The 23,800-nt window shown below is 34.8% G+C and overlaps 2 protein-coding genes across 5 annotated transcripts; both read left to right on the plus strand.

Moving 5' to 3' along the window:
* The first annotated feature begins 453 nt into the window (after positions 1-453).
* LOC110655223 (LRR receptor kinase BAK1) lies at positions 454-10,084 on the plus strand. 3 transcript variants are annotated; one of them, XM_058145069.1, is made up of 6 exons: positions 454-829; positions 1,344-2,369; positions 3,038-4,335; positions 8,465-8,827; positions 8,903-9,297; positions 9,531-10,084. In XM_058145069.1, exons 3-6 carry the CDS (start codon positions 3,063-3,065, stop codon positions 9,840-9,842), a joined length of 2,343 nt encoding a protein of 780 aa, XP_058001052.1. In that variant the 5' UTR covers positions 454-829; positions 1,344-2,369; positions 3,038-3,062; the 3' UTR covers positions 9,843-10,084. The 3 variants fall into 3 exon arrangements, with proteins under 3 accessions (XP_058001052.1, XP_058001051.1, XP_058001053.1); XM_058145068.1 differs by lacking the exon at positions 1,344-2,369; XM_058145070.1 differs by lacking the exon at positions 1,344-2,369 and having other exon boundaries at positions 8,468-8,827.
* A 1,719-nt stretch (positions 10,085-11,803) lies between these two features.
* LOC110655224 (peroxiredoxin-2F, mitochondrial) lies at positions 11,804-22,461 on the plus strand. 2 transcript variants are annotated; one of them, XM_021811442.2, is made up of 5 exons: positions 11,804-12,042; positions 12,150-12,179; positions 12,621-12,665; positions 21,841-21,894; positions 22,179-22,461. In XM_021811442.2, the coding sequence occupies exons 1-4, from the start codon at positions 11,875-11,877 to the stop codon at positions 21,853-21,855; spliced, it is 258 nt and encodes an 85-aa protein (XP_021667134.2). In that variant the 5' UTR covers positions 11,804-11,874; the 3' UTR covers positions 21,856-21,894; positions 22,179-22,461. The 2 variants fall into 2 exon arrangements, 1 of the variants encoding a protein (XP_021667134.2); XR_002494928.2 differs by lacking the exon at positions 12,621-12,665.
* The last annotated feature ends 1,339 nt before the right edge of the window (positions 22,462-23,800 follow it).

Here is a 23,800-nt window from a genome sequence, read left to right on the forward strand (position 1 = left end):
TCGAATTCAAAGTTTAATAATTACGAACAAAAATTAACACTATTGAATTTAAATTATATATAAGATAATAATTATTTTTAAATAACTTTAACAAAAATAAAATATAAGAATGGATATATAGGAATTGCATAATAAATGAATTCTAATTCATTAATTATGATAAATTACATATTCTATTTATTTTTATTTATCATATTTAATTTTTTTTAATTATTTATAATATTTAAAAATAATATTAATTATTTTTTTATTTTTATTTTTATTTTTATTAAATATTTAAAAAATATTTATATTATTTTTTAAGTAAAATAAAATATAATTTAATTAATTATTAATATATTTTTATAAAAATGATATTATTTAATTATTTTATTAATTATTAAGTAAAATTTAAATGAGGAGGATAAAAATGGTATTTTATTTTTAAATCACATTTAGAGCTTTCCATTTCTATGCTTAAAGTTTGACTGTCGTTCAAACAGGGAAAACACAGAAAAATTGCAACTTCCTCTAATTACAAGCACTAACAGCTTAGCCTATTGCCACACCACTTTGAAGCCAACCACCTCATTGTCCTTAACGATTGCCTTTCTATCTACGTCGTCGTTGTGGTTGCCATTCACCGCTTTGAAGCTATCGACGTTACCGTTTCGATTGAACCGGAAGCATGGATCCCTAAATAGCTGCCTGCGCTGCCTCGTTCCCTTCTTAGAAAATCATACTCTTTTAGGGTTTCCCGATCTTCATAGGCCAAAAGAATTAGCCGATTCAAGGAATTCAATTTGGTAAAGATTCAACAATTTTCCCAATTCAAATCCCATAAATTGAGGTAAAAATCTCTGAACGGACTAATTGATTTGTTTGTAAATGTGTTTTGTATAGCTGGGTGGTGTTGTTCTGTATTTATCTAATGGAAGTAGAGTTTCAATTGGGTTATTTATTTCTTCCTTCTGATGTGCTCTGAAACTCTTATATCACAAAATGTGCATATGTACTGACAAAGGTTGAATCTATTGGACTGTTTAATTATTATGCAAAATCTCATATAGATTGTTTATAAATACACATGTAAAATAGTCATGTTTATAACATACCTAATTGGCTTCTCTGTACTATAATTTCACACTAATCTCCTGAATAATATATATTATTTTTGATATATTGTGTTGGATGGGCTAGCTTACGTAGTTTTGGTATCCTTAATTTCCAAGAGACTTCTCAAAAAATCAATCTCTGAAAACCCTAATCATTCTTTTTTCTAAATTTACGCTTGGGAAAATTTTACTTAAATTAATTTGATTTTGTGAGCTATTCAAGTTAAGTAGAACCCTCATTCTTCACAGATTTTGAAAGTCTTTGACATTGATCCTGATGCTGCAAAGACAGCAATAGAATCTCTGGATTTGGCATTTCACATGTCAAACATTCTGGACACAGGACTTGACCGTCACGTGCTGTCAGTGCTGATTGCCTTGTGTGACTTGGGTTTAAATGTAACACCCCTATTTGCATAGCCTGTTATATTTTACTATTCTGGTGACTGAAGTTGGTTTGGACAATTAAGAGGATTAGAATCACACTTAAGACAACTAAATAAGTCCTGAACACAAATAATTAGTAATTGACAATTAGTTAAGTATAAATAAGAAAAACATAATATAAGAAGTTAAATGAGCCGAGAGTCACAGCGATGGGTGTCCTTCTCGAGAAGGATTACGAAGTCGATTTAAACTCAAATTTTGAACCGTAAAATGTGACGCCACGGTTCTTAGGACTGTTGCGAACACAGTGGAAAAGAGAAAATCACAAAAAGGAATTGTTAAGTTAGTCAAATAATTAGGTCAGTGATTTTCGGAAGAAATATTGAATTATTTGCAAACCGGGTCGAACCGGTGATGGGCAATTTGGTCAATTGACCTCGAGAGCTGACACCTGATCTAACTGTCAAATAAAATCGGAGACAATAAAATTTCGAAATCGGGAATTAAATTAAAGAACTAAAAAAAAATAAATAAAAAAAAAAGGAAAAGTAAAAAGTGATGACATCATGCATGACCTCATGCATGATGCAATAATTATTATAATTAAAATTTATTTAATTAAAATTTGTGGTCTTCCTAAAGACATAAAAGAAAAGAAAGAAAAAAAAAAAATCAAAAGTCTTCTTAATTGCCGTCCCTCTCACTCTCACCCTCTCCCTCTCAAAACCTCCATTAGAGCTCTTTTGTGAGCTTGAAGAAACTAAATTTCAGCCATAGAAATTGCAAGTTCCATAATTAAAGTTTATTTGGGCAACTGGAAAACAAGAGTTAAGGAGAAAGAAAGAAGAAAGGAAGGAGTTGAAGAGGAAGAAAATTCTGCAATTCAAGGTTAGTGAGTTCACTTTAAATTTTTAGTTTAATTAAAATATTTATAGCATGAAGAACTTGGAAATATGCTTAAAATGAAATGAAAATAATTGTTGGAGGACTAGAAGTAAATTTGGTCAGCTAGGGTTTGATGGGTGTACACATGTGTTTTGATTGAATTGTGTTGACTTGAGATTATTTGGAGGTTGGAAGTTGTGGAAAATTTATTGGAAGTGTTTTTCTCAGGTATTTGAAGAACTGTTGTCTCAAAATACAGACGGCACTCTACTGAAATTTTTATAAAATTTGCGAAAAAATAAAAATGTACAAAAATTTTTACTAGTTTTTAAGCTTTGAATAAATGATTTTAATTCTTACCAAAATGCTCACCACTTCCAAAATGTAAGAAAATGATTTTAAAATCTCTTGTAGTATACCTAATGAGTTATCGGTAGGTGAAGTTCGATAGTTCATTAGGTATTCTACGGGATCGTGTTATGCCTTACAGAGGGGTAAGGTGTGACATGTTTTAGTGGTATCAGAGTATGGTTTTGCAATAAATTTTGACTATTTATGTGAATATTTCTTTGATAAGTACAACTGCTCAAGTGTCTTTAATTGATACATATAACATATTTACATCATGAATATGCACTAACGGAGGTCAACCTCCTTATGTTTGATCTCAGGAAGTAGAAATTTTTGAGAAACGAAATGGAAGAAAGAGATCATTCCGTGGAACAATCTGTTGAGGCTGAGATTCAAGGGGAAGCCCCAGCACTCCAGAACGTGAGTGGGTCAGCCACTCCAGCTCCTACTCCAGCACCGCAGTTTCCTGCTCAGTTTGTGCAGCAGATGGCTGCGTTTTTCCAACAAATGGCGAGAAATGTGCCACCCCAAGCTCAGATGCAAGCACCTGTAGCACAACCCGAGCTCTTGGCTCGGCAATATGAAAAATTAATGAAATTTGGGGCCACCGAGTTTAAGGGCACTGTGGATCCACTGGAGGCAGAACAGTGGTTAGAGCAAATGGAACGGGTTTTCAGAAAGCTGCAGTGTGCAGAAGAACTGAAGTTCGAGTACTCTGTTTCTTTGTTGCAAGGGGATGCATATGAATGGTGGAAGACCATTCCCCACAGCTTGGTTGAGCCACCTGTGTTGACCTGGTCAGACTTTTTGAGGGAGTTTCGACAGAAGTGGGTTCCCGATGCTTATGTAGATATGAAGTTACAGGAATTCCTAAGTTTGAAACAAGGGGATAGAACAATAGCAGAGTATGAACGGGACTTTTCAAGGCTAAGCCACTATGCTGGAAGCTTAGTCTCCACCCCCAGAGACAGATGTAAAAGGTTTGAGTCCGGGTTAAGGTCGAATCTGAGGATGCAAGTTGTGGGATTCAAACACCAGAATTTTTCTGAGCTGATTTCACAAGCCCTGGAACTGGAAAGGATAGAATCAGAAGGGGCAGTGAAGAAGGGTACACAAGAGAAAGAGAAAACTGAAAAGACTACTGATCAAACACCTGAAAGTGGTTCAGGGAAGAGGAAACAGTCTGGGGGATATAGCTCTTGCAGATCTGGCAGAGGTAGATTCTCTGGCCAAAGACCGCTCCGGTTTGGTCAGCAGACCCGACAAGCTTCTCAAGGATCTTTATCAGTCCGGCAGTGTGAAACCTGTGGTAGAACACACGGTGGGGTGTGTTTCAAGGCCATAGTTGCATGTTATAACTGTGGAGGGAGCGGACATTTTGCTAAGAATTGTACTAGTCCGCGCCGATCTGGACCTTCTGCTACATCTGAAGGATCAGCCCAAGTTTCTACACCTAGAGGGTCACAGCCAGTTGGTAGAGGTAGAGGCAGAGGTAGGGGTCCTGGTAACACTTCTGGAAGTCAAAGCACTATTAACCAGCCAGTACCCAGTGGCGCACCAGTCAGAGTGTATACCATGCGTCAAAGGGAGGAGGCTGAAACATCAGACGTAGTAGCTGGTATTTTCTCCATCCTTAACCAAGATGTATATGTGTTGTTTGATCCTGGCTCCACACATTCATATGTCAGTGTTAGTGTGATGTATTCTACTGCTATTCAGTGTGTACCAATGGACTATGATGTGCTAGTAACTAGTCCATTAGGTCAGAAGGTAAGGGTAAATAGACTATATAGGGATTGTCCTTTGGTAATCCAAGGACACACTTTTCTGTCTAATTTGATTGAAATGCCCTTCAAAGATTATGACATTATCTTGGGCATGGATTGGTTAGCCAGGCATCATGCAATGATTGACTGTAGACTGAAGACAGTTACTTTTGGTCTTCCTTAGTATGGTGATGTAGTAATACATGGGGAGAGGCAGTTATTGCCGTCAAACATTATTTCAGCTGTACTGGCCAGAAAAATGATTAGGAAGGGGTGTGAGGCGTACTTGGCACATGTGATAGACACCCAAGTGGGTAGTCTAGCATTGAGGGACATCCCTATGGTATGTGACTTTCCGGATATATTTCTTAATGAATTGTCAGGATTACCTCTAGAAAGGGAAGTGCAGTTTGAAATTGATGTTATGCCTGGTGTGGATCCAATCTTTATAACACCATATAGAATGGCACCTGCAGATTTGAAAGAGTTGAAAGTGCAGTTGCAAGAGCTGCTTGACAAGGGCTTTATCTGCCCTAGTGTGTCACCTTGGGGAGCGTCAGTGTTGTTTGTAAAGAAGAAGGATGGCACTTTTCGGTTATGCATTGACTATCGGCAGTTGAATAAGGTGACAATAAAGAACAGATACCCATTGCCCCTCATTGATGACTTATTTGATCAGTTGAGGGGTGCAGCTGTGTTCTCTAAAATTGACCTGAGATCAGGTTATTATTAGCTGAAAGTACAAGAGCAAAGTATTTCTAAAACTGCCTTTAGAACCCGATATGGCCATTATGAGTTATTGGTCATGCCATTCGGGTTAACTAATGCTCCGGCTGTTTTTATGGACCTGATGAACACTATCTTCAGACCATACCTCTACCAGTTTGTTGTAGTATTCATAGATGATATATTGGTCTATTCGAGGAGTGCAGAAGAGTATGATAGACATCTGTGGATTGTACTGCAGACTTTGAGGGAGAAACAGCTATACGTCAAATTGTCGAAGTGTGAATTTTGACTGAAAGAAATATCTTTCTTGGGGCATGTAGTATCAGTAGAGGGTATCAAGGTAGATCCAAGTAAGATATAAGCTGTCCTTAATTGGAAGCCACCCAGAAATATCATGATGCAATAATTATTATAATTAAAATTTATTTAATTAAAATTTGTGGTCTTCCTAAAGACATAAAAGAAAAGAAAGAAAAAAAAAAAAATCAAAAGTCTTGTTCATTGCCGTCCCTCTCACTCTCACCCTCTCCCTCTCAAAACCTCAATTAGAGCTCTTTTGTGAGCTTGAAGAAACTAAATTTCAGCCATAGAAATTGCAAGTTCCATAATTAAAGTTTGTTTGGGCAACCAGAAAACAAGAGTTAAGGAGAAAGAAAGAAGAAAGGAAGGAGTTGAAGAGGAAGAAATTCTGCAATTCAATGTTAGTGAGTTCACTTTAAATTTTTAGTTTAATTAAAATATTTATAGTATGAAGAACTTGGAAATATGCTTAAAATGAAATGAAAATAATTATTGGAGAACTAGAAGTAAATTTGGCTAGCTAGGGTTTGATGGGTGTACACATGTGTTTTGATTGAATTGTGTTGACTTGAGATTATTTGGAAGTTGGGAGTTGTGGAAAATTTATTGGAAGTGTTTTTCTCAGGTATTTGAAGAATTGTTTTCTTAAAATACGGATGGCACTCTGTCGAAATTTTTATAAAATTTGTGGAAAAATAAAAATGGACAAAATTTTTTACTAGTTTTTAAGTTTTGAATAAATGATTTTAATTCTTACCAAAATGCTCACCATTTCCAAAATATAAGAAAATGGTTTTAAAATCCCTTGTAGTGTACCTAATGAGTTATCGGTAGGTGAAGTTCGATAGTTCATTAGGTATTCTACGAGATCATGTTATGCCTTACAGAGGGGTAAGGTGTGACATTAAATCCTGATGCATTGGCTGCTTTTGAAAAAGAGCTCAGAAGATAATGCTCTAGTTCTCCACCAGCCCCTAGTGCTCTTTCATCTGTTTCATAAATAGGTTTCTAGCATTATCAATGTCATTTGCCTTTTCTTTCCCATGGTTCTATATGTTGTCCCTAAATAGGTTTCTAGCATTAACCAAAATTAGCTTTCTTTTTTTTACACTATGCTTGTGTATGATGAGTTGATGACTGGTCTCACGTTGCTTGGAAAATGTCATTGGAAATTGGATATTGCATTTTGTCTTGTGGAAGAACGGAAAATGCGAGGATCAATTTGTATCATAGATTTATCATTATCATTGCAGTCAAAGATGTTGTTGTCTATTAGCAGAACTCTGCTTCCGTGGCGTATCTGTTGTTCTTCCTGTTTCTAAGTTATCTCTCTTGTTAACAAAAATCTGCCATCTTTATTTGCACGAGCTTGGTGAATTAGCGCTTCCAAGTGGAACTGGCTTTGTTGTGCATCAGAAAGTCACTGAAACATCTATTAGAATTTTGGAATCCAAGGCTGAAAAATAAATTTTTGCTTATTTGCACTGCTCTTTTGATATGCTTATTGATGAAATAAATTTCCAAGTGGACATGGGCTTCAATTTTTATCTTTTTGGGGTGCAGAAACGTTTGAATACGCAAAAGAATGCATCTTTTACTAGAGATCATCTGGAGAAAAGAAAAGGCATTAATTAGCACAAGAGATCATTCCTTCTCTACCACAGAAACTTAAAAGATGTTATTCAGATAAATGAGTGGGATGCTGCAGCACGTTATCGTGTATCCTAGTCATCATATAAAAGCACTTAAAAAAGCCCGTTAAAATCCTTTCCAGTGTATCTCATCAAGCACAAAGCTCGAAGCCCCACTTCCACCTAAATGCATCAGTAGAGTGCGGACAAAGCTACACAGCTTCAAAGTCGATGGAAGTGGAAGGACTCCTGATTTCTCAAGTCTCCTGAAGCTGTTGCTACAGGGGGTTTTGACCGCTCTCTCTTTCCTGTTTCTTTTAACTCCATTGGTATCCAGGCCTTCAGTCCAATGGCATTTCAGGTTAATCTGGAAATGAACTTGTTTGGCGTTCAGACTATAAATTCTGGAGGCCTAAGTGGGAAATTCTGTTTCTACAAGCGGAAGTTATTTTTAGATTTTATATATTAATTTCCACATCATATTGACATGAATCCTGTGTGTACAGAGTACCCCGTTTAGACTTTAGATAGTGGGAAGGAAAAACTCCTCCACATAAGACTATATCACATATTTTGACTGTCTGTTATTAATTTTATATATTAATTTTACATTTTATATATTAATTTTCACGTCATATTGCTATTAATTGGCCACAATGCAAGAGTCAGAAAAGAAGAAAAGAAAACTTGTTAACGTAACTAATAAAATTTCCAGGAAGATGAAAGGATGGTACCTTGTATTTAGAATAATATAATTTAATGTGAATAAATCCTGTGGGTCAAAGTCTACTTCTAGTCTTTATATTCCCATATTTTACGTTTCAAGCTTTCGTGCTTCTTGGTTTTTCATAGACATTAGAGATAAAATATAATAAATAATGCATGACTGGACCATCGACTTGAAGTCAACCATGAAAATAAATACTATTTGTACTGGAAATTTGATTTCGGAAAGACTCCTAGAGTTGGTAATTTTACTACTTGAAATTGCAATATTATTATTCTTGATAGCTTTATTGGTTTCTTAGTTTCTGTCATTTACTTTCATATTCTGAAGAAGGAATACAACAATCATATGTTAGTGATTGTGATTTCTATTATTTGTTCATTTCATTAAACTGTTAAATTTCTTTGTAGTCACAGAACAATTGCTGCTGCATCAGTCATATTTCTGTCCCATTTTGCAGCCTCTGTCATGGCTTTTTCATGTTGGTGTTGTAGGGAATCTCGAATTTTATCCTTTGGTTAGTCTTTTAACTAAAAATTGAGTAGCATCAAACATGTTTGATGGTTGATTATCATTTGCTTAATTTTGTTGCAGCAGGAGATGATCCCAAAGTTCATCCTGATCCACATGGGGGTCCTGATGCAGACCAACTTAGGAGGTTTTCACTGGAGGAATTGCAACTGGCAACAGATTATTTCAGCAATGAAAACTTTCTGGCTAGAGGTGGATTTGGCAAGGTTTACAGGGGGCGTTTGGAAGATGGTTCACTTGTTGCAGTAAAAAGACTGGAAAATGAACCTACACCTGGTGGGGCACTTCAGTTTCAAACAACAACAGAGATCAACATGGCTGTGCATCGAAATATCCTTAGGCTACGTGGGTTTTGTATGACAGCTTCTGAAAGGCTACTTGTTTACCCCTGCATGACTAATGGGAGTGTTGCCTCACACTTAAGAGGTAAATTTAGCTAGCATTTCTCACATGTACAATATTTTTATGCTGCTTTTTATACAATCTGTTGCATTGTTGTAGAGCGACCTCTATCACAGCCTGCACTCAATTGGCCTACAAGAAAGCGAATTGCATTAGGCTCTGCGAGGGGCCTTTCTTATTTGCATGATCACTGTAATCCAAAAATTATTCACCGCGATGTGAAAGCTGCAAATATTTTTTTGGATGAGGAGTTTGAAGCTGTTATTGGGGACTTTGGGCTGGCAATATTGATGGACTACAATGCTAGTCACATTACCACTGATGTATGTGGCACAGTAGGGCATATAGCTCCAGAATACCTCAATACTGGGATCTGTTCAGAGAAAACGGATGTTTATGGGTATGGAATTATGCTTCTGGAGCTAATTAGTGGACAAAGGGCTTTTGACCTTGCTTGGGTTGCAGCTGAAAATGATCTTTTTTTGCTTGACTGGGTATGTATACCTGAACCATGTTTTGTCCCATTTTGTCCATCTCTTCGCAGTTCTGCTGTTTGTTTTCTTTAGTTAATGATGTACTTTCCTTATAGTCTGCCCTCATTTTGCATTTTAGTCATACTTGGAAAATTGATTTGAGCAGCAAATAAGCAATCTCACTGAGTGTATTCTACTCACCATCATGAATGATCATTTGGATATGCATATGATATAACTGCGTGTTGTGGCAGGTAAAAGTTCTCCTGAGAGAGAACAGGTTAAAGGAGATGGCTGATCCCGATCTCCATGGCAATTACATAGAAGCTGAGATGAAGCAGCTAATCCAGATTGCATTGCTTTGCACACGGTGGTCACCATTGTACCGGCCGAAGATGTCAGAAGTGATTAGATTGCTTGGAGGTTATGGGTTGGAAGAGAGGTGGGATGAATGGCAGGGGATGGAGACACCTGACCAGGAGTTGAGACTGGCCCTTCAACCTTATTACTTTAATTTTGATTCAACAGAGCATCTGCCTCCAATTGAGTTATCTGGTCCAAGATGATTATTCCTTTTCAATACCCTTTCTACCGATCAAGAACTGACCCCAGTCTCCTTCATGATTGATCAAACTAGCTACACTATGCTCTTCTTAAATAATGGCATGCATCAGGAAAGCAAAGCATATATTTAAATATACAACTTTTCAGGTCCTTTTGCCCCCTCTGTTTCTTATGAATAATATCATCAACTCGGAAAATGGCAATTTGTGGAATCAAGTAAATCGATGTTCCTTGATTTGCATTATGAAGTTGGAAGCAATTAGGGAGATTAGGATGGAACAAAAAATTTTTTTATTGATATTCGGATAATCAAATAGAATTTTGAGATTAATTGCAAATTAGTAATATAAACCACCACTTTGATGTTCTGAAGTTAGCTTAGTTACTGAGTAAATCCATTAAGAAATTTTAAGATCCGGCTTTCCTTCTCTTTTTAAGTATAAAAGTCTCATTGAGAAGAATGGAGGAGGCTAATTTTTACCGAAAGTAATAAGAAAATGTAAAAAGAAAGAGGGAGAAAGAAGGGAATATGAGACAAGAGAACAAAAGAAGGGGAGGGAGGGATAATCTCAGTGGATCCATCCATTTAATCTAATCATCCATCAGAGCTTAACAAATAATTTAAAATTGTGACGGATATAAATTAATTTATAAATAAATTTTTATATTAATGAAGTAATTTTTAAATCTATATATATGTATATAAAAAATAAGGATTTAAAATTATTTTAATTTATCTTTTTTTAATTATAGTTGTAGTTAACGTTATTGGATAATATTTAACTGAATAATTTTTTTTTATTGAAATATGTAATTATTGAAATTTAAAATATAAAATAAAATGACAAATAATGTTTAAATAATTATTTTATTTAAAATATAAAATATTTAAAATTTAAAAAAATAAAATATTGAAAATTTAATTTTAAATATATTATATATATACATATATATAAAAACTAAAAATTCAAAACTTTTAATCAAACATTGATATTTGATTTCGCTATTAATTGACAATTAGTATAATTAATAAATAATAATTTTAAATTTTACTTTAATTTATTTTTTTAATTGTAATTATAGTTAATATTATTAGATAATGTGTAATTGATAATTTTATCTTAATATATATAATTATTAAAATTTAAAATATAAAATAAAATGAAAGATAATATTTAAATAATAATTTTATTTAAAAATATAAAATATCTAAAATTTAAAAAGATAAAACATTTGAAATTTATTTTAATAAAATTTATAAATATATATATAAATTATTTTTTATGCCTTAAATTATTATTTAAAATCAATTTAAGAGAATAATATAAAATATTGTGATTTTAAAGAGAATAATATAAAATATTTATAATAAATTATAATTATTGATTGATCATAATTTTTTTAAATTAAAATTAATAATTTATTTATAATAAATTAAATTATTATTATTATTATAAAATTGAATGGCCATAAAAGAAACTAAAGACTCAAAACTATTGATTAGTGTATCCATTATAATTAACATTTGGTTTAATTAAAAAAAATTTATTTAAAAGTATAAAATATTTAGAATTTAGAAAAAATATATATATATATATATTTAAATTTAAATTTTAATTTTTAATTTATTTTTTAATTATTAGTATATATAAAATATTTGAAATTTTAAAAAATATTAAATATTTAAATTTCTTTTTTAAAAGTAAAAATAATTTTACCTGATAAGATCTAAATGATTCTTTAACATAAATAATAAATAATAATTTTAAATTTTATTTTAATTTATTTTTTTAATTATAATTAATATTATTAAATAATATTTAACTGAATAATTTTTTTTATTAAAATCTGAAATTTAAGATAAAAATGAAACATAATATATATATATATATATATATATATCAAGTATTAGCAGGCAACTAGCGAGACAGCCATGGCATCTGCAATTCAGGCGAACCAAGTATTAGCAGGCAACTAGCGAGACAGCCATGGCATCTGCAATTCAGGCGAACTAACTCCTACGCTGTAAAGTCAATGGTTGATGCTCTCCGAATCGGAGGGTCATCGAGGTCCTATGCAAAGCTTGCAGTGGGCATCGACATAGTCTCTGTTGCACCGGATGTTTCCCTCCAGCAAGCCCGGACCTGGGCAGAAGGTGTCTCATCAAATTTCTCCACCACTGCTTTAAAAGAGATTTTCAAGGTTTGTTAAGTAACCCAAAAAATAAAAAAATCCTTGTATTTATCTCTCTTTTTCTCGAATTAGGGTTTTTTTTTTTGGCTTACTTTTATTTCATTTTATATTTCCAGGGAAAGAAAGTTGTGATTTTTGGCCTCCCAGTAAGTTTCTTATGCGTTCTTCATTATTTTTTTCCCCTTTATTTATTTATCATCTTTTTTTTGTACTTATTCTATTATGTATTATGATAAAGTCGAATTTTTGTGTTATCCATGATATTTTATATGTTAATGCTACTGTGCAACTTTCAATTTTTTTTTTTAGCTGATTAATGCCAATGCCAATATCTGCTTTCAAATGCAAAACCATTATCTAATAGTTCTTTGATTCTTTGAATGTTTTCCCCTCATGATTAGAACAATATAGCGTCCAAAACATAAAATCGAAAAGCCACATTGTCTTCAAGCAATGAAATTTTCTTTTGTCTCCAACCAAGATGCAAGTCTATTTATTTCCTTTATATTCAGTTTTATTGATACATAATACATTGCTTGAATAGTTTTCTGGGTTTTGCTTTTACTATCTCCAGGGTGCATACTCAGGGGTTTGTTCACAACAGCATGTGCCTAGTTACAAAAACAATATTGGTAAGTTCAAGGCTAAAGGGATTGATTCGGTGATTTGTGTGGCTGTTAATGATCCGTACGTCGGTCAGCCTAAGTCCCCGAGTCCCATAGTAAGTCTAAGGCCCATTTTAAGCCCAATTTCAAAAATTCAATCGGATAGAATTCGACCATAACATGGATCGATAGTTTTTGACTCACCCGACCTATAAGCACAATATAAAACAAATTAGAGAGCTCAGCTCAGTTCACCTTTCACATGCTCATCATGTCATAAAAATCAAATGGGAGCTCAGCTCCCTCATCCAATCCAATCACACGCATGCATACATGCATTTAATGTTCTTACAAATTCAATATAATATTATATTACAGTCCCAAATTGATTAAAATTCTCCTAACACATGCGGAGTCTAAAATTTAATAAAATTATACAAGCATAACAAATATTAATAGATTGTCTGCGAAGGAGAGAGGAAGATTAGAACTCAACAAGAAATCTCCTGTATCCTAAAAAAATAAGGTGAATAAGAGTAAGCGTTCAACTCAGAGAGTAAAATACCGATTTTAACCATAATTTTTATAGCTATCTAAAGCTAATGCATTCTGAAGAGTGGAATGCAACACAATCAAAATTTTCATAAAAATCACATCATAACAGCAAAAAGATAATTTGGAGCACTCACACATCCAATAATGTTCAAACAGTACATATATGAGAGTTGATCTCCTATACAGCTCTCTTAATCCAACCTCTGCCAGCGAGTAGCTCTCAAGTCAGACTTTCACTTAATAAACCAATGTGGGGGCCAGTGAGATTATCTCGAGCAGTGCCTACTCCGACTTATCCATAAAGGATCGGGTCCCAAGGAGTCAAGCTTCAGCCGCGTCTACCTGTCTTGTCCATAACCAATACCATACACCACATGCACGCCAACACATGCATATTGCTTCAAAATACTGTAAAATAACATCTATAAACATTTCATCAACCAAAGATGCAACATAAAACGTGTCTAGTATTTAACTACATAAATATATTTATAGATGATGTATGGGCATACCTTGAATATATAATAATATTAAAATTATAATTAAAATCAATATTTTACTCACAGACTTGAACCGAGGTCACTGTGGGGGCTGTGGCAGAGGAGGAAGGCTGTCCCGGCTCACATGACAATTTCATTGCAATTATTTAATATATTTGACTCAATACAAGTTTAAAGATAACCAAAGACACACTAAGTCGTGTCAAAAATCTGACAGAATTTTTTCTATACTTAGGACCTACCCAACCTGCAAAAAGGCTCAAAAATACACTTATATATTCACAAGTCACACAACCATAATTTTGAAAAATTATAATTTAGTCCCTATAATTAATCCTTTTTGCAAAACCTACCCAAATGAGCTCTAAAAATTCTAAAATTTTGCCCTACAGTCTTTAGCAATATTACTAAGCTAATACAAAAGAAATTATAATTTTTTAACTACTTAGGAATATTTTATGGAATTTTATTCTAAACCCAGCACTATAAAATTGAAGAAATTCGGAGTTCGGGTTTACCTATGCCAATTCTAACGCTTGGAATGCGTCTGAGGCGTCTGAAAATGGTGGGGTAGCCTATAACTTTGACCCGGTTCTGAAATGATTCCACAGCTTATCTGCTCAGCCCGAAATTGTAGATTCGAGCGACGGTCAAATTGCCACGAAACGAAAGTACCTACACAAACCTCACAACACCAAGGGTAAGACTAAAATATTTATATTTACATATAAAATAATTATTTGAAAATTAGGGGTGTTACATTCTCCCTCCCTTATAGAAAATTCGTCATTGAATTTTACATAAGACAGAATAAAGAATTATAAGATTACACAGTGGACAAGTATGGGTACTTATTGCACATGTCTTGCTCTGACTCCCAGATACACTCTTCTATCGATTAGCTCCTCCACAAAACCTTAACCATAGGGATTTGTTTTGACCATTGCTGCCTCATCCGAAAGTCCACTATGGCTATTGGTTGCTCCTCGAAGGTTAGGTTTTTATTTAACTCCACTGTATCGAGTTGTAACACATGGGAAGGATCATGTATGTACTTTCTAAGCATGGAAATATGGAACACTGGGTGAATGAGAGAAATGTTTGGTGGTAACTCCAACTGGTCAGCAATTGTTCCAACTCTATCAATGACCTCAAAAGCTCCTATGTATCTAGGTGACAGCTTGCCTTCCTTCCCAAACCTCATGACTCTTTTCATTAGGGAGACCTTTAGGAATACATAATCACACTGCAAACTGTACATCCTTTCGCCTAAGATCCGCATAGCTTTGTTGCCTGCTGTAGTATCTTAGCTATCATTGTCATTTCACAGTGAAACTCATACCTCAAACCACTCCTTAATCTTTTTCTGACATCTTTAATACTCACTATACCTCCACTGTGTTTGACTTGATATCTCATAACTTCCATAAGTTTTGGTGCTTACCTCTCCTTCATTGTGCCCTAACGTATCTCTTAGTGACTTTAGTCCCCAAATCTCTGTTTCAACAATCTCTGCTTTCTACAGACATGACTTATGTTCCTTATCCTATAGTATCCTATGAGATGCTTTCCTGTAGCACCTATCATAGGTATCTTGTTCGACATCTTTACTTGTCCTATGGCCCTATTGGTCAACATCTATGCATCTTCTCATTCCGATGATACTTCGAATTCCCAATTTACTTGTGTCATTACTAAGGTCCTCAAATCAACCCTTGTCCATATTATGTAACTAGTTATGTGGAGCTCCATCTAAGTGTTGAGGGTTCATATTCTATCTATTAATAGTAGAAAGTGGGCTGGGTCTCTTCTCTAACCTAACAAAAGTCTACGTATTCCTAAGTCATCCAGTCAAAATAACTTATCATATCCTAATCCATTTCTGAAAAGAGAGTTACTTGCCTTCTGCTTGAAATTTCTTTTACTTGCCTTCTGCTTGAAATTTCTTACTATCTGACGTGCTTTCTGACACATTGGTACTTAAATCGAGGCTCCATTATTCCTTTATCTTACCATTTCACCATATTTTGTTTTAAACATCTCTTAGTATGTCTGCAGCGTACTTATTCCTTCTTATCCTCATCATTGTAACCAACTATACTGGGCTTTTCACCTATCCTTTGGATCTTATCCACTTTTTTTTTTTTTCTACTAGTGTTGATATCTTTCCAACTCATTGCACTTATTCTTTAACTTTTATTCTCTCTCACCCTTATGCCTTTCCTTCAAGGATATCCATCCCAACATCTACTTTGACTTTTTTTTTTTTTTTTTATTTTTATCTCTTAGTTCTATCTTGATTACTATTTCCATTACTTCTGGGATTCTAACCTTACGACTGGCTCCTATCAGCACATTGTTCACATTATGTAACACTTGTAATTGACCCTAGAAAATTCTTTTTGTGTCTCCTTTCCTAACTTAACCATTAGAACATTATCATTTCCTACTACCCTTTGTAGGAAATTGCTCATCATAGTTAGCTAGGAGCCCTTGAAACTATAAGTTGCAGCTGAACTAACATGGCTGTAGGAAATGTGTGCTAGGCTATAATTTCGGTCAAGATACTTCACGTGTTCATTCTCCTTAATACAACCACACATACTGCCCACAGCTATCTAGACTTCAATCTTAAAGTTACCCATCAGCAACAATTTCATTCACTAAAACTTATTTACAACTAGCTCTTCCTATAGCTTATAGTCTAGAAGGGTTGCGAACCTTGGTGACTAACTTGACTTAATTCCGATCACTACTCTGATCGTCCTTTCATATATAACATCAGGTGCACGCTTATTGTCATTTTCTTTTTAAGAAGAATGTGTACAGACTGGTGCCTATCAGATTCTTAAATACTACTCTGATCGTCCTTTTATACATAACATCAGGTACACGCTTACTATCATTTTCTTTTTAAGAAGAATGTGTACAAACTGGTGCCTATCAGATTCTTAAATACTAGGTCATCACAACATTATTTTCCTTACTTATGTAGACTTCTAGAGCCAAAGGTACGATCTAAACTTGAAGAGAAGGAGAAATATCCTCCTACTGACATCAACACACCATTCATGTCTCTTGGTCTTCTCCCGAAAATTTTATCATCTCTATATAAGATATCAACTACAGCACTCCTTCTATTATGCCACCGATTTGCCTAATATATCATCTTAAGATTTTTTATCTCCACTTGTACTTCATTTCTACCTTTTTATGCCTACCTTAACTTTTTTGCATCCCTATATTTTACTGTATTCAAGAAGATACCTATAACTAATAGACTCATCCAAAATGGATTCCAATCATGCTTACTGTCATAACTCTTATCCTTGTATTTCTCAGTGACTTTTGACTGTCACTCATACATATATCTTCCCGCTTTATCTCTTATTGTTATTCTGTCACTTATTTTCATTCACGTTTCCTTATGAAAGGACCCTATTGTCCATACTGAAAATGTTCATCTAACCCTTGATCACAGACCTTATAATTGCTATCTCACCATCTCTGCTTGTGACGTAAGCCTATATGCCATTTTTCACCATCCCTTTTACTCTTTATGCCTATTTGAACCATTAGGTTTACTTTGATTTAACTTACTACTTATTAATTCACTTCTTTGCCTAATAAGACAGTTCAAGATGCCATTGCACATCCTATAACTTTTACTTGCTCTGGTTGCATTCCTCTACTAACTTTCCTCCTACTGTTAGAAATTTAAATGAATTTTATCCCATTGCTACCTACTCCATTCTGGGAATAGGAATAGACAGAGTTTGATTCCTATCTTGCAACTTAAAACTCTATGTTTTGGCTCATGACACTACTCTAATTATGACCCGCTTTAAGTCCTACACTTCTGAATTCTAAATCTTGTCAACTATCCTTACTCATGTAATCTCATTCTGGGCTTTCTTTATTGCCTCTTAGTTCATCCTATTTACCTTACCCAGGATAACACTTTATGTACTTCATACCTCTCTTTGATCTCCCTAGTCTTGTCCTATTCTTGGCTACTTGGTTTACTCTTTAATTCATCTCTTTTATCTTATCCCAAAATGAACCCTTGATTACTTTATTTCGTAGCTTCGTTCTTCTTGACCTGATAGCTATGCTAGGTAACTATACCTTTAGTATCTCTGCTAGGTCATTTTCACCTCTATACTGCTCAGAATTGGTCCTTCGACCACTCAATTAGTCAAAACTTAAGATACTAAACACCATAACCTGTCATTCAATTCACATGATTTTCATCCATCAAAATCTAATCACCTATGGTTCCTATAATGAAATTTATACCCTGTCCAATATACCCTAGCCAACTGTTTTTTGCCACACTCCCTAGTCCCGTTTAGGACATCATTCTACAGATCATTATATCAGTGGTACTCTTTCGTCTCCCCTGAGAAGACATAACTAAGCTCTGCAGCATCACTGACTACAAGAGAGGTACCACATCTACCGCATTATCACAATTGTATAAGGCTATCTGCTCTCTTTTATATTATAAACTTTCCTAGAATGCCATTTCGCAGGCTACATATATTATTTATAACCTCCAGTCTCCTTTAGGGAGTAGAATCGTACTTATGCTCCATGGTCACACAAAGGAGATGCTATCTTCATTAAACTTTAGGCAATATGTCCACCATAATGCCAACACTACCAACGTTTTCATACTGGCTACTAGATGATCCTACTAAGTAGGTATCATCATTACACTGTAACCATACTAAAAACCTCTAGTCTCGTGTCACTTATGTTATAACTCTGCGCTCAAATTAGGATAACTGAGTCACTGACTCTAGTTATCACTCAACTGTGACCTTTCAATATTCTGACTTTAGACCCCTAACCAGGAGTTCCAAACTCCTCTATAGATATAAAACTCTAGTTTGGCATATCTGTACCAAACATTGGTCATCTGCAAACATCCTTATCATGGAGTACCACGGGGAAGCACGCAGCTCTACACAATAGTATCATGTCAGTACTATAATCTGCAGCTTACAGAGCAGACATCGAGAACTTTGTATAGTTACTACGATACGTTCTAATAGACTAGGTCTTCCAATCTCTTATCTCTTTTGAATCTACTGTTATCATAAGCTCACTCTGACTGGGTCATCCACTGACGACTGCCAGCAGTAGTATCCTCACCCTTATCTAGGACAACTGTACTTCCAAAACTCACCTTTATGTACTCGTGCCTTGCACTAGATAGGCACACCACTTAGACCCATACTGACAAAAACATAGTATTTCTTGGAGTACATAGTTCCATGGCAGACCTCAACACGTTTGCTAAATCTATTTCACATCATCATGTACTTCACAAAACCAACTGAAGCACTCTCATACTACTCAAGAAATAATGCAGAATCTATAAGCAAGGAATTATAGAAGAAGACAAAACAGAATCCTATACTCCGCATATGACCCCCTAATTAGATTCTTCTTAAAGCTTTAGATATGTACTTCCCATGAATCTAGAGCCTAAGCTTTAATATCATCTGTAACGCCCCTCTCCAACCACCAGAGGAATTGTCCGCTTTGGCCCACTCCATTCTGAGCCTCACGGTTTTGGCCCATAGGTGGAATGGAGAACTTTCCAAGAGGTCACCCATCCTAGGATTTCTCTCAAGCGAGCACGCTTAACCCCAGAGTTCTTTCAACTCTCTAGGTCATTCCACCAAAAGGCGCTTCTAGTTATTAGTTTCCCTAGTTTCAATGTATGATTCGGTAAATTCTTGCCCCCCATTTGGTCAAGATCTCAAGCGAGGCCCCGCCTCCAGCAGCAGATTATTTTCCCTTACCGCACGGGATGTTACAAGCCGACCAGCTTTCGTCTGGTTCGTCCCCGAACCACACATCTACTAGAGGGGGTCTGGCTCTGATACCATATTTGTCACAACACAACCTATGGGTCAGACCGATACTAGGACCTGGGTCAGCCTAAAGCCTCCGAGGCCCATAGTAAGCCTAACTATTCCTTAATCCAATCCTAAGGCCCATTTTAAGCCCAATTTCAAAAATTCAACCGGACAGAGTCCGGCCATAACATGGACCATACAACAGGGAGTTTTTGACTTACCCGACCTGTAAGCACAATATATAACAAATTGGGGAGGTCAGCTCACTCTCCATATACTTATCATGTCATAAAATTAAATGGGAGCTCAGCTCCCTCATCCAATCCAATCACACGCACACATACATGCATTTAATGTTCTTACAAATTCAACATAATATTATATTGTAGTCCCAAATTGATTAAAAAACTCTTAATATGTGTGAAATCTAGAATTTAGTAAAATTATACAAGCATAACAGATATTAATAGATTGCCTGCGAAGGAGAGAGGCAGATTAGAACCCAAAAAGAAATCTCCTGTATCCTGGAAAAATAAGGTGAACAGGAGTGAGCGTTCAACTTAGAGAGTAAAATACAGATTTTAATCATAATTTCTATAACTATCTAAAGTTAATGCATCCTGAAGAGTGGAATGCAACATCATCAAAATTTTTATAAAAATCACATCATAACAGCAAAAAGGTAATTTGGAGCACTCACACACTTAATAATGTTCAAACAGTACGTATATGGGAGCTGATCCCCTATACAGCTCTCTTAATTCAACCTCTGCCAGTGAATATCTCTCAAATCGGACTTTCGCTTAATAAACCAAATGCGGGGGCTAGTGAGATCATCTCGAGCCGTGCCTACTCCGACTTATCCATAAAGGATCGAGTCCCAGCAAGTCAAGCTTCAGCCGCGTCTATCCATCTTGTCCATAACCAATACCACACACCACTCGCACGCCAACACATGCACACTACTCCAAATTATCATAAAACAACATCCATAAATATTTCATCAATAAAAAATGCAACATAAAACGTGTCTAGTATTTAACTACATAAATATATTTATAGATGATGCATAGACATGCCTTGAATATATAATAATATTGAAATTATAATTAAAATCAATATTCTACTCACAAACTTGAACCGAGGTCACTGTGGCGGCTGGGCGGAGGAGGAAGGCTGTCCCGGCTCACCTGATAATTTCATTGTAATTATTTAATATATTTGACTCAATACAAATTTAAAAAAAATCAAAGATACCCTAAGTCGTGTCGAAAATCTGACAAAATTTCTCCTATACCTAGGATCTACCCAACCTGCAAAAGGGTTCAAAAATACATTTCTATATCCACAAGTCACAACCATAATTTTAAAAAATTATAATTTAGTCTCTACAACTAACCATTTTTGCAAAACCTATCTAAATGAGCTCTAAAAATTCTAAAATTTTACCCCATGGTCCTTAGCAATATTACTAAGCTAATACAAAAGGAATTATAATTTTCTAACTATCTACGAATATTTTATGGAATTTTATTCTAAACCCAGTATTATAAAATTGAAGAAACTCAGAATTCGGGTTTACCTATGCTAATTCTGACGCTTAGAACGCGTCCGAAGCGTATGAAAATGGTGGGGTAGCCTATAACTTTGACCCAATTCTAAAGTAATTCCGGCAGTTTATCTGCTCAACCCGAAATTATAGATCCGTGCGATGGTCAAATTGTCATAAAATGAAAGTACCTACGCAAACCTACAATACCAAGGGTTAGACTAAAATATTTATATTTACATATAAAATAATTATTTAAAAATTAGGGGTATTACACTTCAAGCTAAAGACGTTGTGAGTGGTTCCCCAAACTCTTATGGTTGTGTTCCGCTTTGTAAATATATGTATAGATGCCCTTTAGTGAATAGATTGTTCTCTCCTGCTCTCTTCCCCAATAATTATGAGATGTGGATTAAATTGTGTAATGTTTACTATTGCCAAAATTTTACTTCTGATTCATGACACTTTGAAACTTCAACAATTAGAGGAAAAATCTGTGAATGTTTTGGACGTATAGGCACACCTGAAACTTGGTAACTGGGTCCAAGTAACATAATGCATGGTCTGCAAATGATCAACATAAAGACAACTATCTTGCCAAGATGGCAGTGCTGGTGTTTAATATCAGCTGCTGATGCTTACATATATCTTATTAACCGAAAGTTAGTGATTTGTGCTGACAAATTGGTATCATTTGTCTGTTTTTCTTTTCCTACTTCGATTAGCTTGGAGCTAGATAAAGATCCCTCTGTTGCTTTGCTTGGACCTCGCTCTCAAAGGTATGATTTTATTTTCTGGCCTTTGGTAATTTTGCTTTTTCTTAGTATTTTAATTTGTTGCTCACAAACTGTTGGGATTCCGCAAGAGCAATTCAAATTTTATTTGATTCATCTGTTTGACCATTTGGGGAATGGGCTTTGGCCTAATAAACCCAGAGAAATCTCTATGTTTCTATTCTTCATAGTTGGTTGAAAAGGCAACCCAACTTGTATTGGTCAAATATTACCATCCATCTCAGAGCAACATGTTCTCTTTTTGATAATGAATTCCCACTTTTATGTAGATGATCAGCATACGTGGAAGATGGAAAGGTCAAGGTTTTAACGTGGAGGAAGCTCCATCTGACTTCAAGGTTTCTGGTCGTGAGGTTATTCTGGGACAAATCTAATGCTTCTTGTTAACTTCTCGCGAGGAATACCTATGTATAAATCCCGGTTGAATGTGAGACCACATGTAATAAAAACTCCGAAGTTGCTGATGTTTCATATGTTGATTCCAGGGTCTGTTTTACAGTGTTACATTTAATGCAAATTCTAATTACATGGAATAAATTAGCTTTACCTATCTGGGAATGACTTGAAACATTTTAGTGCATATTTACTGGATCAGATGTTCTTTCTGGTGGGATAAACATGTGTTGGTAGTCAGTTTGTTGAAGACTGTCCGCACCAATGCGTGCTAATTTGCGAAGTTCGCCCTGTTAATATGTAATCCCATTATTGAATTGCTGCAGTCAACTAGTTAAGTACTTTATCCTGAATGTTTTGATGATGTTTTCTTTCGACATCATTCAAGCTTAAGCCTTGTTGCCTTGGATATACACAAATCTCAAGTCACTGGCACAGTTCCTTACATCAGACCTCATCAGTAATTTTTCCATGTTGGATCACTCAGTGGCCTATCTTGTAATGTAGACTAACGGCACGTTGAGTGTTTTGTAGCTATTGCAATAATGGCTTTTGGCCCTTCGCATTTAGCTATTGTAGTCTGTGTTGCGTCATAACGATTTGGAATAAGGTATTTGTCTTAATACAAGAATTTTATAAATCTTCTTTTCTTGAATTAGTTTTTAAAATAAATTGGAGGTTGTGGGTGTAGCCGCATCTGCTTATCCTAACAAAAATAAGATTCAGATGGAAGATAGAATTGGAGGTTGGTATATGTTTTCGAAATTTGCTTTTAAGAAATGTTGGAACAGAAAATGGTATTTATTTGTGTGGTTCTCTAACGAAGTAACCATCACTTCTGTTTGCAATTGTATAATTTATTTGGCAGATTCGGGTGAGAATTTCACTCTTTCAATTCCCTACTAAGAAAAACATAAATTGTTAATCAAACTGATTATAATCATAAATTTCAATTTCAAATCTGATTATAATCATACTGGCCTTTAGTAAATTGTTATAACTATGAAAATAAATAAACTCTAATAATTACTTTTCAATCAAAATTTTAAGAGCAGTCATTAAAAAAAATTCATTATTATATTTGCTTATAAGTAAAAATTGCATTTACTATAAATATATGAACCAAAAAAATGAAATTCCCATGCAATTGACTAATTTTTTTCTTCTCGAAGGTGAATATGAGAAAACAATTCCCATGCCGCCAATGAAGTTCCAATTGATGATCGATGATAAAGAGGAGGAACGTGCCATATTGGACCTCCATAGTAACACGTAATTTAATACATTATTCCTAATATATCAAGCCATGCTGATTGTTGAGAAAATGAACCGAATTTAATTCCATCCAAAAGCTAACTTAAAAGGAGAAATCTTATACTTAGTATCGAAAGGGTTTTGCGGTCGCCAAACAATTCTCACTGAAGTGGGAAAAATAAGGAGTCGCCACTTTAATTTTGAGAGAAATTAAAGAAAACCATTGTAAAGATTAAAAACTACT

Source organism: Hevea brasiliensis, chromosome 4 (genome assembly GCF_030052815.1).
Source record: "Hevea brasiliensis isolate MT/VB/25A 57/8 chromosome 4, ASM3005281v1, whole genome shotgun sequence".
NCBI lineage: Eukaryota > Viridiplantae > Streptophyta > Magnoliopsida > Malpighiales > Euphorbiaceae > Hevea > Hevea brasiliensis.

Bases quoted from the DNA above. Each gene is read 5' to 3' on its own strand.
- LOC110655223 (XM_058145069.1), top strand. From the start codon at position 3,063: ATGGAAGAAAGAGATCATTCCGTGGAACAATCTGTTGAGGCTGAGATT. The intron at 4,336-8,464 runs GTATTTTCTCCA...ATTTTGTTGCAG, and splicing joins AACATCAGACGTAGTAGCTG to CAGGAGATGATCCCAAAGTT. The intron at 9,298-9,530 runs GTATGTATACCT...GTGTTGTGGCAG, and splicing joins ATCTTTTTTTGCTTGACTGG to GTAAAAGTTCTCCTGAGAGA.
- LOC110655224 (XM_021811442.2), top strand. From the start codon at position 11,875: ATGGTTGATGCTCTCCGAATCGGAGGGTCATCGAGGTCCTATGCAAAG. The intron at 12,043-12,149 runs GTTTGTTAAGTA...TTATATTTCCAG, and splicing joins CTTTAAAAGAGATTTTCAAG to GGAAAGAAAGTTGTGATTTT. The intron at 12,180-12,620 runs GTAAGTTTCTTA...GTGCATACTCAG, and splicing joins TTGTGATTTTTGGCCTCCCA to GGGTTTGTTCACAACAGCAT.